The sequence below is a fragment of the Orycteropus afer genome, unplaced genomic scaffold, assembly GCF_000298275.1.
Source record: "Orycteropus afer afer isolate SDZICR_OR568_19922 unplaced genomic scaffold, OryAfe1.0 scaffold00637, whole genome shotgun sequence".
Lineage (NCBI taxonomy): Eukaryota > Metazoa > Chordata > Mammalia > Tubulidentata > Orycteropodidae > Orycteropus > Orycteropus afer.
In genome coordinates, this window is record NW_006922224.1 from 969,242 (window position 1) to 987,304 (window position 18,063).

Sequence of the window (18,063 nt, forward strand, 5' to 3'; positions counted from 1 at the left end):
AAAAAAAAAAAAAAAAAGTACTGGGGTTAAATCCTTGTCAGCTCATCTATTTATCTTTATTTTCTATCATCAATCCTATTGTCTTTAGGCTTACTTGCCCAATTCATTTGCTACTTGCTCCACATTATTCTCATAGGTAAGGCTTCCCACATGATTCTGAGGCAAATCTCTCCATTATTTCTTTCTCCAATTTTATAAAATTATTTTTGAATATCCTTTATAGCCTGATGGTAATTTCCCTCAAACATGTTTACCATCTTCTAGCTCCCCAACTCTAATTAGGAGTCAGTAGCAAGTCTGATGAACAATGGAAGATAAACAGCCATAAAGGTTAGTAATTGATGAAACTGCTTCTTCCCAATTCTTTTGTCTGGCCCTTGTATACAGGCGGGAGCAGGCAAGCTAATAGTCAAGACTGCCAGGGTTCAAGACTCAGCTTAGATTCAAAGCCAAGTTGTGATAACTATTCCTTCTATACCAAACATGTCTGCCAAAGAGATTATACTCTCCTTTCTAGCAGTCACAGTGATGCAGAGGATTTTGAAAAGAGAAACACAGTTAAGAAGGCCAATGATAAAAAGAGCGAATGAAGTAATCTCCATTCACTACTTTTACCTTTCTAGACTTTAATCAGCCGCCTTTCTTTTTCTTTTATTTTTAATTCACTGTAACTTGAAATTACTATATAAGCTAAGGAAAAAAAAAAAAGCTACACTGGAATAATAATACTAGCCAACAGTTCTATGTGTCAGGCAGTGTGCAGTTTACCACCATCATGTAATATCAAAGCAGTTGTATGAGGTAAGTATTACTCCTACCTCACAGATGAGACCTAAAAAGGTTAAACAAATTACTAAGAACACAGTGAGAAAGAGACCAAGGACCAGAGCCTAAGAAGATTCTGAAGTCCATGATTTTAAACAGTAAGTAACACTACTTGCTCTCCACATGGAAACTTTAAGAATATTACTATTAAAATAGTAATATAAGAAACTTTAAGAATATTACTATTAAAATAAGACCAAGTAATTTTTTAAAAAATAGGAATTTCTTTCTACCACAATCATTAATCACTACAACCAGTTTCCTAATGAGCCTTATCTTTATTGATTGAATTAATCATAACACATTATATATTAACCACCTCTGACAGATTCAAAATGTGCTGTCAGCAGAACTTACGAGTATTAGAAATGGTACTTTTCTGAGTCACCATACACGTGGCACTGTACCCACTAAAGATGACCCATAAAGAAAGTATATGTGCATGTATTGGTTTAGGTCTTAAATAGTTCAAAACAAAGTCCCTGAATTCCAATCTCATTTGAAAAGCCTATTCTTGTTTAAAAAAGAAAAGAGTTTCTAAAGCAGTCAGTGAACTAACTGTGGATCATTTAACATGTTTGAGCACCATTCATATTGCCCTATGTTGATTGGCCTTGGCCATGGACATGAAAACATTAAAGCAATGAGGGTTCAGAGAAAAGTGAAAACTTCGAGTCATGGAAGACTTCACAGAGCCGGTAAAAGGATACATGTATTTTTCAAATGGGTACTATGTTTTACATGAAAAAAATGGTTAAAAAATACAAACAGCAGATGAGGGAAATTCAGGGATTGCCAGAGTAAGAAACCATGAGTTAAGAGGGCTCTTGCAAGACACATCCTTGGGAAAGTGTGGTAGTTAAGTTTGTGTGTCAACTTGGCTGGGCCTGTTTGAGTGGCTGGACAGCTGGATGTAGTTATTCCCCATGGAGAGATTGGTAATTTCCATGATGGAATCTATTGGAGCAGCTGAGTAGCTGCTTTGGGTATGTGGTCTGCTTCCCGTATATAAGAACAGCTTTGGGAATGGTCTCCAGCTTATGGTACGCTTGAACCCTGCATATAGCCGAGTCACTGTTCAGCAGCCTGCCAGGCTCTGCTGACCTTGGGACTTTCAATGGACTTGAATTAATGGCCTGCCATATGGTTTGGTAACATTGGGACCACGCCTTTTCACTTATGAACCTTGGGCTTGTCAGCCTCAGCAGCCAGCAGCTATCTGAGTGAAGAAAAACCTCTAGTTTCAGTGGGCCAGGAGCAGAAGCCAGAGCTGAAGCCCAAAGTTGAGGGGCTTTCACCCAGCCCCTAGAGGCTGGCACTTTCAACTCAGACTTAAAGCCTCCAAATTATAAGAGAAGAAACTCCTGTTTGTTCAAGCCATCCCATTTGTATATTCCTGTCAAGAGCGGCACTAGGTAACCAAAACAGAAAGTAAGCTAATCATTTTGGCTATAGTTAGGGAGGCTTCACGTAGGAGTCAATAAGAAGACAGGAAAGGGCAGCATCAGAGGATTTGAATATCCATCTACGAAGTTAGAACTATCTTCTATAAGCAACAGGGAATCATGTTCTATATTACTATGGGACCTCTGGTAGTGTAGTGCCTAAGGCACTTGACTGCTAACCAGAAGGCTGGTGGTTCAAACCCACCAGCCACTCCTTGAAAGGAAGGTTGGGCAATCTACTTCCGTAGTGATACACCATCCACGAGTCGGGTCCGACTCAACGGCACATAACAGCAACAGTCAATTAGCTAACAACCAAACATGTGACTCCACAATGGTACTTGGAAAAAAGCTCTGGTGGCGAAATGGTTAAGTGGTCTACTGAGAATCAATTGGTTGGCAGTTTGAACCTCTGAAGCAGAAAAGACCTGGTGATCTCCTACTGTAAAGATTACAGCCTAGGAAACCCTATGGGGCAATTCAACTTTGTACTACAAGGTCAATATGAGTCAGAATCAAGTGGATAGCACTCAACAACTTTTTCACTAAAAAAAGCGAGTTTTGACAGTATGTACAACACAATCCCATTTTAAAGTGAATTTTATATAAATAAACCTCAAAACAGGGGTAATCTCTGAACGGGAGGACTTCTCCTGTATTTGACTTTTTTTTGGACGCAGTTCAATCTTAAACCTTTAGCTTCTCAGGGCAAGAATCATGGTAAAAATACTCTGTATAGCATACTCTGGATTTATAGGTACTTAACATATTTACAGTTTTTTACCTAATAGCTGTCCTTAATTGGTTTAAATCCTCTTCTGGAACCAAGTCTGTCTTATTGATGATGATGAGATCTGCCAAAGCAACCTGCCTATTAGCAAACAAAGAGCAGAAGTCAAAAGTAAATGTTAAGAAATTAAAACATAGGAACACCTCAACATAGTTAGGAATGATAGTGGTTTAGTTTACTCCTAATCTGCTTATCATTCTTCAGATGGTAAGGATGAGTTATTGTCATCATGTATGAATTCATATTTCACATCATTCATTCAGAAAACAGTGAGCGAGTGTTCCTAGTTACAAGGCACTCTGGAGCTACAAAGATAAGCCTTAAAACATTTACCATCAGAAGGACAGCAGTTTCAATTCATGACTTTCTTCATAAAGAAATGAATAGAATCCAGATATCCAATATGGTAGGTCGAAGGACAATCTAATTACTCAAATATTCCACTTTATAGTTATCGTAATTTTCAAAGAAGTAGAACAAGCTCACTTAATAGTATCTCTACATTAAATAGGTTTTTAAAAAGTATACTTCAGAAGCTATTTCGCAGTCTTCCACAAACACCTTCTTTATCACTATGAATATATATTATTCTTGTAAAATATATATAGAAATAAAATTTAAAGAATCCAGCTGACAGAATGCTCAGTAACAAAATAGGTTACTGTAACTGGAAGCTCTATTTTATATTAACAGGAATTTTCTTCTGTTAACAGTAAAGCTGAGGATGTTTTCAATTTCCCTCAAGAAATTTTTAATCACTTGACTATTTGCTCCCAATCATTCTGCTACATGAGGGAACAGCCAATTATTTCAAAGACCACAACCCAAATCTCAAAACTAAATTAACTGAAAATGTGAATTTCAATAGTATGTACCAACACAATCCCATTTTTAAGTAAATTTTATATGAATAAAGACTGAATTATATATCTCAAAAATTATTTCTCTCTCTGAAAGGGAGGACTTCTATGCTTGACTTTCTTTGGGACTTTTGTAACATTTCGCTCTTTTCTTTTTGGCTTATTTACATTTTCAATAGTAAACAGACTTCAAAATAAGGAGACAAGTTAAAAAAGCACACGCTAACTTTCACCATAATTACAGACCACAGCAGAGCTCAGGGAGCTCTGGTGGCATAGTGCCTAAGGCATTTGAGAAGGCTAGCGGTTCAAACCCACCAGCCACTCTTCGGAGGGAAGGTTGGGCAATCTACTTGTAGAGAAACCGCCTCGGAAACCCAAAGAGGGGTTTGGTTTTTTTGTTTGCAGTGCTCAGGCAGGATTTAAAACACCCAAACCACCCGATTGCATCCCTCACTGCCTGTCCTTTCTTATTCATGTCTGGAGCACCTGAAGCAGATCCAGGGGCTCACTCCTAAACCCAGCACCGTATTTACTGACTGTCAGTTCTCCAGAACCATTATCCAATTAGCAAGAATATGCTTGGGGTAGGTAAACTGATTTAAATATTTACACAGATAAACAAATTAGGAACACAAAGGTATTTAAATAAGACATAATGTTCTCAAGGCCAGGTTTAAACACGATTTCATTATTGGTTCCTGTTGTTTTGAATCACAGTGAATGACCGTTAAGAGACGGCTGTCAGTGAGCCTGCAATTTTTTATAATCTCCAATCCCAAAGGAATCATACTGGAACAAGAAAATATTTAAAACTCTGGCACTTCCCAAGCCCTCACAATCAAAGAGCTCCTGCGCCCAGAACTCACTTCACACCCTTAATAAAAAACGGCTGAAAATAAAATTTAGTTACCAGGTCATTATGAATTACTAGCAATAATTCAATTGGGGGGGGTATGGGGAGGAAGAATATATGTTTTCCTTGACTACAGTTTTTCTATTTCTTTGTTTGCTTTTGGTTTGCGTATTGCTGATTTTCTTTATCCAATTAGCCACCAATCAATATATACTTTAAATATGAATACCTAGTAGCTTCATTGATAAGGCCATCAGCTTTTTCTTCTGCTAAATGCTAAACAAAAACAAAGTTTGAAAAAGATTACTGGGAGGTAACATAAAATCTAATGTCAACACAAAAGATTTTACTCTAGCACCACAACCTTCTTGCCGCTAATAGAGATTTCAACAAATTCAGAAAGAACTTTTCTAATGGAAGCATTTTTCCTTCCCTTTGCAGTTTTTTTCTCTGTAGTGAACCTGAGGTTTATTCTTTGGGCGAAGGGGAGCCCTAGGATCTTACCCACTTTACCCTATTCTTTTTCATAAAAACACAGAAAACTATACTTAGTTCAGATTTTAGGTACTTTCATTTTTACAAAATTGTTCTTCTAACTATTCATTACTTATAAAAAAATGGGATAGCCACTGAAATTGTACTTTTCTTAAAATCAAATGTACTACTCTCCTTCTTCACCTTCACCTTCACTTCCCATACCCAAAATCTGAAATACAGTGTGAACTCAGTGCTGGGTTCAGAATGCCTACAGATGAATCCCTGAGGGAAGGGCCTGGCCTTACTTCTAGCCTAAAAGCAGTTTCTTGTTCAGAAATCCACACTCCAGGGATGTGGCCTCTCAGGGCAACTGTTTAGTTTTGCTGACCTCTCCAGTGTCGGTCTACCTCCCAAAAAAACATTTTGATATTGACTAAGAGGCCCATATAAAGGAGCCTGGTGGCACAGTGGTTAAGCACTCAGCTAAATGAAAGGTCAGCAGTTCTAACCAACTAGCCACTCTGTGGAAGAAAGATGAGGCAGTCTGCTTCTATAATGATTACAGCCTTGGAAAACTCTATGGGGCAGTTCTCCCCTGTCTGCTATGAGTCAGAACTGACTCGAAGGTTAAGAGGCCCACAAGGTTGTTTTTGTCTCTCTGGGAGCCGTTCCCTCCACTCCCCACAATAATTTATTTATTTCCCTAATGCTATCAATCCCTTAAGGCTCTTGCTGGAAAGTCCTGGGTACACCCTAAACATCCTTTACAATAAAAAGGTGCTGTTGCTGCGTTTTAGAGGTGAGTTAACAGATGACCATAATGCACTGTATACCTGAGTTATTTAATGTTTATAAACTGAAATCTTCTTACATACATTATCTCATTTACTCTTCATAACAATTTTGTGTAAGGCCCACTCTCCTCATTTCATAAAGGAAGAAACTAAATTGAACACCTTCATCAGCATAGGATGTCATACTACAAGGGCATTTTTAAAAAAACGGAAATGTACTCAACAGAAGGAAAACAAACAAAATTTTAAAATCTAAGTGAAAGAAAGCATTTAAGGTTAAATCAGTCTTGAATACAGTACTATGCAAGTGTTAATAATCACATATACAATCGAATATGCAAAAAGCTTATCTAAAGATCACATTCAAGTTTATTGCCAAATTCAGTTCACAATTCATGGGTTCTGGGAGAGGTAAATCATGAAGGTATCTGGAGAGTCTGGAATCTAAAAGGAAGCTGATAACAATTTTATTGAATAGTCTTAAGTCTGGGAGCTCAGGTAGCGTAGTGCCTAAGGCACTTGACTGCTAACCAGAAGGCTAGTGGTTCAAAGCCACCAGCCACTCCTTGGAAGGAATGTTGGGCGATCTACTTCCGTAGTGATACTGCCTCGGAAACCCAAGGGGGGATCGGGGTCCGACTCGATGGCACATAACAACAACAATAGTCTTAAGTCTACAGAGGAAAATTTTTTTCTTCTAAAAGTTCACAAAATTCTTTGGGAAAAACAAGACTAAACCAAAACTATGGTGAAGATGTACCGATTTCCACTTTGGACTCATCCTAGACATTCAAGTATAGACCCCACTATTAAATCATAGCAATCACAGAACTCAGAGAATGCTGTATCAAAAATGACTCCATGCCAAAAGACCATGTTTAATATTTTTTCATAATTATTCTCAGCCTGAGGCTACAATAAACGCTACTATTATATCTTCCACATCTAGAGAATAAGGCCAGAGCCTGAAATAGTGCCTGCAGTGCAGTCAATTACTTAATATGGCCCTTAGAGCCATGCACCGTCTTATAACTTTCCACATGATGATTGGGAAGGACTGTGCAAATAAGGTGCTTATGGCCCACCAAAGGGACTGGATGTTGTTGTTGTTGTTGTTATGTGCCGTCGAGTCGGACCCAACTCAAAGCGACCCCTCCTTGGGTTTCCAAGGCAGTATCACTACGGAAGTAGATTGTCCCATCTTCCTTCCAAGGAGTGGCTGGTGGGTTTGAACCACCAGCCTTCTGGTGGGCTGGATAGCTTGCTTATAATGCAAATAGGGTACATGGCTCTCTTGTGGAGGTTGGACCATGCAAATAAGCTGTATGGACCCCTAACCAGGGGATTGATCAATTTTGCCAACATGCTAGGCTTAAAATGAGCCATCCCAGAGATGGGAAAAAGGGACCTCATTATCACTGAGAAAGAAAAGCCAGGAATGGAGTATGTCCTTTAGACCCAGGGTCCCTGCACAGTGATAACCTCCTAGAGCCAGGAAACAGAGAAACAGCTATAACACCAGAGATGGTGACAGACAGCCACAGAGAAACAGCAGCTGTGGAACCAGGAGACTACAGCAAGATGGTGCAGTGAGCTCCCTGACCCATGAGCAAGGCAGCTACAGTTGGTGTGCCAATCCACAGAGCAAGAGTGCTCAACGCCTTTGGGCAGGGGGCTTGCTGGCAGAGTGGGATGCCTCTAGACACCTGGTGGAGTTAGGCCTGCCAACTCACGGAGCAAGAGAGTTGAGTACTTTCAGGCAAGAGGCTTACAGACAGTAGAGTGTTTCTGGGCACTTATTAGCAGAGTTAAAGAGCTTTGTGGGAGCTCTGGTAACGTAGTGCCTAAGGCACTTGACTGCTAACCAGAAGGCTGGCGGTTCAAACCCACCAGCCACTCCTCAGAAGGAAGATGGGGCAATCTTCTTCCATAGTGATATTGCCTCGGAAACCCAAGGAGGGGTCACTATGAATTGGGGCCGACTCAACAGCACATAACAACAACAACAACAACGAGCTTTGTAACACTTGATGGAACAGGGCAGAGGCCAGGGCTAGAGTTGAGGGGCTGAGAGCCAGAGAGAGGCCTGGCTAAGGGTATGGCTGAGAAGAGGCTGTCCTGTTGAAGAACTATTTCCTGAGTTGTTCTTGATCCTGAATTTTAACCTGTTACTTTCTTAATAAACCTCTTAATTATGGGTACTGTCTGAGAGTTTCGTGTGGCCATTACAATAAATTATTGAAGACTGCAGAGAAGTAGAGTGTGCCATGGGAGAGATGGCTGATTTCTGAGGCGGTATCTCTATGGAAGTAGACTGCCCAATCTTTCTTCCAAGAGCGGCTGGTGGGTTTCAACCACCAACCTTCTGGTTAGCAGTCAAATGAATTAGGCACTATGCCACCACAGCTTCCGGCACACTCTACAGCGTGTCTTTTTCTGTAGAAACAGAGGAAAATGCTGGACAACGTTGCCGAACAAAACAAAAAACTCTCTTAAAACTCACTGGCAAGAAAGACCACTGCTGTGGACCAAACTGGATATAAATCTAGTATCAAAGATGTCACCTGTCATTTTAAAAAAAGCAGGAGCTATTTCTTTGAAAGGGACTGGTTATAGATCTAAAATTATTTTACCTTCAAAAAAATTATTGCATAATGTCAGTGTATTTATTTTTCTGGCCCTTTCCAAGCCAAACTGCTTTTGACTGAATTGTTTCAACAGCTTGTGCAATATAACAGAAGAACCAAAAGGAAACCTCTCACTTGACCTTTCTTGTGTAACTTCATTCATTGATTCTATGGCATTAAGTGCTGTCACATTTGTAGACCTGAAGAGAACAGTGTCAGTAGCCTGGATGTCAAGTCCTGAGTATACAGAGCTGTCATTTTAAGATGTCCAATTCTTTGCCATGATTAAAAAATGAATATTTCAGATCAATGGGTGACAATCCCATTAGAGTGATAGCCCATGATATCAATTACCATTTCAGTTTCAATTTGGCTGGTTGGCCACAGGGTGCCATTTCTCAGCTTTGCTTGTGATGGGCTGGCTCTGTGAAGCATGACACCTGAAATTGCTGCCCATTATCCAACTGTCATTACTTGTACTGCCTCAGAATTCTCTGAATCACAAGCAGCTACTGAGGTCAAGCTTTGCAACCAGAACAATTGGACAAGTGGGTAAATTCTTTATATAAAGGAAAAGTTATTTATCTGGCAAACGACTTAGAAAATCTAAAGTTTCCATTATCCTGACAGTATGTCAGTTTTGTGCAGGTATATTGATTTAATAATTTAAGATGTTTTATCAAAGTGGTGGGGAGTTAAATGTTTACCATGTTTGCATTATTCAGAATGCAATTTTTGGGGGGGCCTCCTTCACAATGATAATAGATTCTATTTAACTCTTCTCTACACCCAAATATACATATAAAGTTATTCCTATAATCATAAAAGACATGGACTACTACAGAATTTGCCTCTGGGTATGGCACTTAAAGTCTATTTAAAAAAAAAAAAAAAGCTAAAACACAAATAAAATGTCCTAGCTACCATCTACAAATATCCTGGATTTGGTAATAAATCAATACAGGAGATGGATTCAAACATGCCAATCATAAGCATTCAGAATGAAGAGTATGATTTTTTAGGTGTGTGTGGGGGGGCTAACTCCATAAACATTTTGTTAGAAATATCATGATTTTAGAACAGTCCTTGAAATTTTCTGAGTAAAATTGTAGTATTTGCGCTTTGATTCCTAAAACTATTAATATATTTGGACATAAAATTCTAAAAAGGAATCATCTTTCTAACTTCTCAAATTAGACTGTTCTAGCCCTGAGGGAAGGTGCCCTAGTGGTGCAGTGGTTAAGTTCTTGGCTACTTATCATAAAATGTGTGGTTCAAACCCAACAACAGTTCCATAAGAGAAAGACATGGCAATCTGTTTTCTGTGAAGATTACAGCCTAGAAAAACCTACAGGACAGTTCTCCTCTGCCACATGAGGTCACTATGAGTTGGAATTGACCCTGGGCAACGGAGGGACTTGAAAGGCCAGTTAAGGAGGCTTTGTAGCCATTTGGCAAACCTAAGCATAATTTTATTCAAGATTTAGGGAAAAGGCAAAACTTTCAAAACTTAAAACAAATTCAGATTTATTATGGGACAGAATACAAAATTGACAGGAATTTTTAATATCAAATTTAAACTTCTAAGACATAATTCTTGTGGGCCCTATCCATGGATCCCAAGTAGGGGCCAGGGAAGTCACGGGACCTTTATACATTTCTGCCCTCAGTAACATGTGTCTTGGAAAGTTGAGAAAGCACTATTCTACTTTGTGTAACAGCATGCCTATAAAATCCAAACCAAGTACTAAATTGAAGCCATTTTAAATGCACTTGAGGACCCTGGTGGTTATAAACACATTCACAGCAAGACGTTTTTTAACGGAGAACTCCTCCTCACTAATCCTATATGTAACTCCTGATTTCTTCAAAGGTGAAGTAGTATTTTTTAAAAACTCAATTATCTCCAGCTTGTGTCTGACAGCAGTTTAACAAGAAAACTAAGACCCTCTATGTTTTTCAAGCTCAAAGTTCCCTATCCGGTAAGAAGACTTCTCTGGGATGGATTCCAGCAAGGACCTACCCACCCAAACTTTATCCTGACACCAATACTTAAAACAAAATACCACAATTCCAAATTGTACCAGCACATCAAACAAGAGTAAAAAAAGGGAGATATTTACATTAAAAACCATGCAAAATAATCATTTAAAAAAAACCATAAATTTCATCTATTATTCCCTAAAAAATAAAAAAAGCTGTTTCTGTTAAAGAAAATTTCAAACAAATACAAAAGTAGATACACTAATATAATCAACCTCCATGGTTCCATCAGCAACCAAATAGCAGCTCACAGCAGCAGGCATTCAACTTACTTTTAATCCGTATTTTGAATCCACAACAGTTATGATACCTACACAAAGAAATAAACATTTTAATCATTTTTTTTAAAAAGGTGATTACTAATATCATGCAATCATACTTGAAAATGAAAAGTAAAACTAATCTATTTCAGTTTGCAAATGCTACTCAATACAACAAAGTACAGTTTTTTCTCTTGCCAATGCCACGATTTAATCCATTAATTAGTCAATGTTTTTCAAACATGTACTGACCACCTAGTGTCAGGCTCAGTTAAAGGGACTAGAAACAAACAGATGAAGTTAAGTAAGTGATACATAAATAAATAAGAAAGTAAGATTTCCCTGGCCCTTTGGAAGCTTATGATCTATAATATGATGACAGAAATGTGCTAAGTGACATATGTTGTTGTTGTTGTGTGCCGTCAAGTCGGCCCCGACTCATAACGACCCCTCCTTGGGTTTCTGAGGCAGTATCACTATGGAAGTAGGATTGCCCAACCTTCCTTCCGAGGAGTGGCTGGTGGGTTTGAACCACCAGCCTTCTGCTTAGCAGTCAAGTGCCTTAGGCACTATGCTACCAGAGCTCCTAAGTGACATAAGAAAGATTATTTTTAGTATATTTTCATCCAGGGCAACATTAACATTTTTCTTATCATTTAAATTATTGCTTAGCAAATCTGAGATATATGAGGATACCTTATTCCTATTATCTGTGACAAAACCTAACTCACATAAATGTTTAACATAACACATACCTAAGTTTCAAAACAATCAGTTTAGCAATCTCTGAATTTATATCCTAAATAAGTTTTTCAAAGGATCACAGCAGAACGAGTTTGACGACGTCTAAGGAATTTAACTAGTCACCTGTCACATTATTAGGGCCAAATGAGGAGGCACCATGTGAAAGCTATGCAGTACCAGCTTCAAGGATTCTTAAATTTCATGCCTTGGTCTATGAAAGACCTGGTTTAAAGAAAGGTAAAAGGAGAGAGAAGGAGGGAGGGAGCACAGTCACTTAAAATTTTGTTTCTGAAGTGTCTTAAATGACATCTACAAATAAGATGGCTTAAAAGTGTTAAGGTAAAAAAAAAGTAAGGCTGGGGTGGGGAGAAGGGGATGTTTAATTTACCTTCAAGGGAAAATGAAAACAGAAATTTGATCCTCATATTGTCTAGTTAGTTAAAATAACATTATACCAAGTGTACCAATCAAACACCAGAGGCTACTGGGAGCTGAGATTAAGATTTGATATCTAATTCCCCATCAGTCTCGGGCTTTAGAATCGGTACGAACAAAGACCCACTGCAGAATCAAACTAAACAAGCTTGCAAAGACCACCACCACAAGCAATCAAAATCATAATATGGATGAACAAAAATGATCTTAACCATACAAATAGTTTGTTTACACTTACCATCAAGATAAATATCACTCCCTAATTCAGCATCAACCCAAAACATAGATGCCACAGCCCCTGAAAGTATATAACATTCCTTCAGTCAAAGTATTTCCTCCAACTGAGAAATATGATTCTATCCAATTAACAAGCAAAGACATTTACAAATCAAATATGGGTTTCCAATCTTCTTATGGGAATTCCGGTGATAGCATCTATTTACATGCATTTCTTCCCTGTTTTCCCTCTTCCCTCAAAAACAGGCCTTCTCTTACCACACTGAAATAAAACAGCAAGGCTCTACTCATGCCGTAATAATTGGCAGCATAGCTATGTGTACACAAAAAGACAGGATTTATTTTTATTTTTCTCTTCTCTTGAATGATAGTCATGATAGTTCATAAATAATGAACCACCCCTCTAAAAGAAAAGCAAGACAAAACACGGACAACTCCAAAATCACTTGTCAGAAAAGAATTTTACTTGTAATTTCTGTAGAAGAAAAAGAAGAAATAAAATGACAGTGAGTTTATGTTAGAGGAGGAGGAACAACTCAGAAAAGGAGGGTGAGAATGGCTGTACAACTTGAATAATGTAATGAATGTCACTGAACTGTACATGTAGAAATTGCTGAACTGGTATATGCTTTGCTGCATATAAGCAGCCCTGGTGGCACAGTAAGAGCACTGAGCTGGCTAAAGCACTTGATTGGTTAAAGTGCTCAGCTAACTGAGAGATCAATAGTTCTAATCCACTAACTGCTCCATGGAGGAAAGATGACACAGTCTGCTTCCATGAAATGACAGCTTGGAAATCCTATGGGCAGTTCTACCCTGTCCTACAGGGTCACTATAAGTTAGAATCAATGGAATCAACTCAATAGCAATGGATTTTTTTTTTTTTTTTTTTTGGTTTGCTGTGTATAATCTAAACAACAAAATAAAATTTAAAAAAACACATTCAACGTGAAAAATAAATAAAATGATGTACTCTATGATACTGTTAGTAATTCCTTATACTATTTATTTAGTACTGGTAAAAAAAATGGAGGCTGAGGAAAACATATTTCCAAATAAGAAATTAAAATTTGTTTTTGTCAGAAACTGATTCAGCACCAAATCATATTAGTATGATTAGTATGCCATAACATATGAAAAAGAAAACTGACAGAAAGGAAATTTTTTTTTTTTAAAAAAAAAGGAGGGCTTTAATTGTTGAAAATATCATACGACCTGTTAGTGGCACAGTTGTCTAGAAGAATGAACCACGGGGACAAACAAGGATAACTGAACTCATTCCAATGTCTGATGCTGTCTGCTATCCCGATGAGATGCAGGCCCTCAAGCATCATTCTGTGTCAATGATGAAATACCTGTCAGCTGTTGACAGTGATTACTCATGCAAGATATAGCAAAGTCCACAGGATCTAATGGCTTCCTGATATCTATTGATTTTTTTTCCCAAAAACTTAATAGTTTTCCAATTTGACTGAAATAGGATTTGTGAGTAACAGGGGCTGAATCAATGTCTGTCCTCTTCAAGGGAATTACTTTACCATGACAATTATTTAGCTTACAACTGTGCACTGGTGGTCTCTTAAACAGAAAACAACTGAATTGCCAATAAGAATTTTCCTCACCTTTTCCCTGAAAACATGATCTTAGTTAATGAGAGGCAGAAAAAAAGGAAATCTACTGTAAATGTCATTACTCCAAAAATAAGCCATAACAAAGCAACCAAGTATTAGTTTTTTTCACTCAGTAAATTATCTAACACCATACATTAACCATTTGACAATTTTTAAAAATTCACTGATTCCAATTTAAATAAACAGCTTGTAAGATTCACAGTTAACACCACATGTCCATTATTAACTTAAACTGTAAGGTGTAATAAGAGGTTTATTCTAAACCTGCTGTGCCTGGTGTTAACACCTACCAGGCTTCACAGGAAAAAGCCTCAACTCTGCGTGCAGGTGTTGGCCATGAAGAATAAATGAGAGAAGGAAGGTGATCAGTAACTCTTAAATCTGGGGCAGTTCTGTGCAATGTTGGGTGTTTTGGGCTGTCTTGGCTATGGTATGCTGCTGGCATCTCTGAGATCAGATATGCTGCAACAGCTCCTATGATGCACAGTACAGCATCTCACAACAAAGAATCATCCAACCCCAAGTGTCAACTGTGCCAAGCTTGAGCTAGGCTATGACATCTCTCTTCATAACCTAATAAAACTAAAGCCAAAATATTGTCAGTAGCAACCAAATATAAAAAAGCATACAAGCTCTTCCCATAAATTTTGAAAACTGATAGTCAAAATAACAAACAGGAAGTCTTATGTGATATTAGCTCCATAAATCTTCCTCAGCTCCATGAAGATGGAGAGATATAGTTAACAAAATGCTAATCTTCTCAGTGTTGTCATGTGCCATTGAGTCAATTCTGACTCATAGTGACACTGTAGGACATAGTAGAACTGCCTCATAAAGCTTTTTCCAAGGCTATAATCTTTACCAAAGCAGACTGCCAGGTATTTCCTCTCTCAGAGCTACTGGAGGGTTTTAACGGCCAACCTTTTGGTTAGCCACTGAATGCTCAACCATCACACCACTAGGGCTCTGGGAAACGCAAATCAAATGAAAATCTTAGCCTCCCGCTAGGCTAGCTAAGATTAAAAAAAAAAAAAAAGGAAAATAGCAAATGTTGGTGAGGATGTGGAGAAACTAGAACCTTTTTCCACTGCTGGTGGGAAGACAAAATGGTACAAGTGCTGTGGAAAACAATCCTAAAACAATCAAATACTGACCCCAAAAATTCTAATGAAAGTGTTCTCCAAAGATATTACCTACTGCCCAGTTGTTTTTCAGGACTGAAAGCAACTACTAGACATTCTCCATCATTAAAGGAAACAACTGTGGAACTCAAAGAACATACCACTCATAAATCCTTACCAAGGAAATTAAAAGAGAAAACACTGGACAAGGAAATGCAGCTAATCAAAAAGCACTAGCAGATCACTAGCAACATTCTGAGGTGAAGAATTTAAAAGATCACTTCTCCAATTTCTTTATGTTCTTTGCAATCCTTTTGTTTTTTCCTTAACTTTTTTCTCTTGCAGTGAAGCAAAACATATCTGATGTTCCATCACTCATTCACTCACCCTTTGGGTTCTCTTCCTTCTGCTGGATTCAAGAACAACTAAACTCATAATTATCAAAAATAGCACAGGAATACTTATGAATAAACCTAACTACAGACGTAAAACATTTATACAAAGAAAACTACAAAAACACTACTGCAAGAAACCGAGAGAGACCCACATAAATGGAAAAATATACCATGCTCATGCATAGGAAGGCTTAACATTGTGAAAAAGTCAATACTACCCAAAGCAATCTATAGATATAACCCAATACCAATCCAAGTAACAACATTCTTTAATGAGATAGAAAAACTAATCATCAACTTTATATGGAAAGGTAAGAAGAGGTCCTGGATAAGTAAAGCATTACTGAAGAGGAACAAAGGAGGCCCTCAATGCTTCCCAATCTTAGAATCTACTATACAGTCACTGTATAGTCACTGTACCAAAAAGAACTGGTCAATGTTTATCCATTTCAGGAGGTGGCACATGATCAAGACCCAATGGCACTGAAGGAAGAAGTTGAAGCTACACTGAAGAAGTGGTGTAAAACAAGGCTCCAGGAATTGATGGAATACCACTGAGACGTTTCAACAAATGGATGGAGCACTACAGGCACTCAACTGGCTATGCCAAGAGATTTGGAAGACAGCTACCTGGCCAACTGACTGGAAGAGATCCATATTTGTACCCATTCCAAAGAAAGGTGATCCCACAGAATGTGGAAATTATCGAACAATATCATTAACATCACACGCAAGAAAAATCTTACTAAAGATAATTCAAAAACGGTTGCAGCAGTATATCGGCAGAGAACTTCCCGAAATGCAAGCTGGATTCAGAAGAGGACATGGAATGAGGGATATCACTGCTGATGTCAGATGGATCTTGGCAGAAAGCAAAGAATACCAGAAAGATGTTTACTATGCAAAAGCATTTGATTCTGTGAATCCTAACAAATTATGGATAACATTGAGAAGAATGGGAATTCCAGAACACTTAATTATACTCATGAGGAACCTGTACATAGACCAGGAGGCTGTTGTTCGAACATGGTTTAAAATCAAGAAGGGAGTATGTCAGGGTTGTATCCTTTCAACATACTTATTCAATCTATATGCTGAGCAAATAATCCAAGAAGCTGGATTATTTGAAGAAGAACGTGGCATAAGGATTGGAGGAAGACTCATTAACAACCTGCGATACACTGACAACACAACTTTGCTTGCTGAAAATGAAGATAACTGGAAGCACTTACTGAGGAAGACTGAAGACTACAGTTTGCAGCATGGATTACACTTCAATATAAAGAAAACAAAGATCTTCATAACTGGACCAATAAGCAGCATCACGATAAATAGAAAAAAGATTGATGTTGTCAAAGACCTCATATTACTTGGTTCTACAATCAACACCAATGGAAGTAGCAGTCAAGACATCAGACGACGTATAGCAGTGGGCAAATCTGATGCAAAGGACCTCTTTCAAGTGCTCTTTCAAGAGCAAAGATATCTCCTCAAAAACTAAGGTTCACCTGACACAAGTCATAGCATTTTCATTTGCCTCATACACACATGAGAGCTGGACAATGAATAAGGAAGACCGAAGAAGAATCGATGCTTTTGAGTTGGGGTGTTGGTGAAGAATGTGAAAGTGCTATGGACTGCTAAAAAACTAACAAATCTTTCCTGGAAGTGCAGCCGGAATGCCTCTTGGAAGTGAGAATGGCCAGACTTTGTCTCACCTACTTTGGTCATGTTGTAGGAAGGAATCATTCCCTGGAGAAGGATATCATGGTTGGTAAAGTGGAGGGTCAACGAAAAAGGGGAAGGTCCTCAACAAGATGGATTGACACAGTGGCTACAACGGTGGGCTCAGGTATAGCAAGGATCGTGGGACTGGTACAAGACTGGGCAGTGTTTAGTTCTGCTGTACAAAGAGTCACTATGAGTCAAAGATGACTCGATGATACCTAACAACAACATACAGCCCCAGTACTCAAAACAGCCTGGTACTGGTACAATGACAGACACACAGACCAGTGGAACAGAACTGAAAACCCAGAAATAAATCCATCAGCCTGTGGACATTAGATTTTCAACAAAGGGTTGAAATCCATTAAATGGGGAAGAGATAGTCTCTTCAACAAATTGTGTTGGCAAAGGTAGATACACATTTGCAGAAAAATTAAACAGGATCCACACCTCACACTATCCATGAAAACTAACTCAAGATGGATCAAACACATAAATGTAAAACCTACAACTATAAAGATCATAGAAAAAAAATAGGGGCAAACCTAGGGGTCCTAATTTATGTCCCAAATAGATTATCAAACATGACTAAAAACACACAAACAGCCAAATAAAACCTAGGCGACTGAGATCTCCTAAAAACAAATACTTTTGCTCATCAAAAGACTTCTCCAGAGGAGTAAACAGAGAACCCACAGACTGGAAAAAAATTTTTAGTAACTGCATAATCAAAAAGAGTCTAATCTTAAAATATACAGAAAACTCTGACACCTCATCAAAAAAAAAAAAAAAAAA

General features: G+C 38.2%; 1 protein-coding gene across 1 annotated transcript in view; it reads right to left on the bottom strand.

Annotated features, from left to right (window-relative positions):
- CBWD1 (COBW domain containing 1) overlaps positions 1-18,063 on the bottom strand; it is a 52,708-nt gene that overhangs the window by 17,006 nt on the left and 17,639 nt on the right. Inside the window, exons 5-8 of the mRNA XM_007956573.2 lie at positions 12,395-12,454; positions 10,990-11,027; positions 5,006-5,052; positions 3,055-3,141 (exon numbers count right to left, since the gene is read on the bottom strand). Coding sequence (XP_007954764.1) covers positions 3,055-3,141; positions 5,006-5,052; positions 10,990-11,027; positions 12,395-12,454 — 232 coding nt within the window. The remainder of the gene's footprint in view (positions 1-3,054; positions 3,142-5,005; positions 5,053-10,989; positions 11,028-12,394; positions 12,455-18,063) is intronic.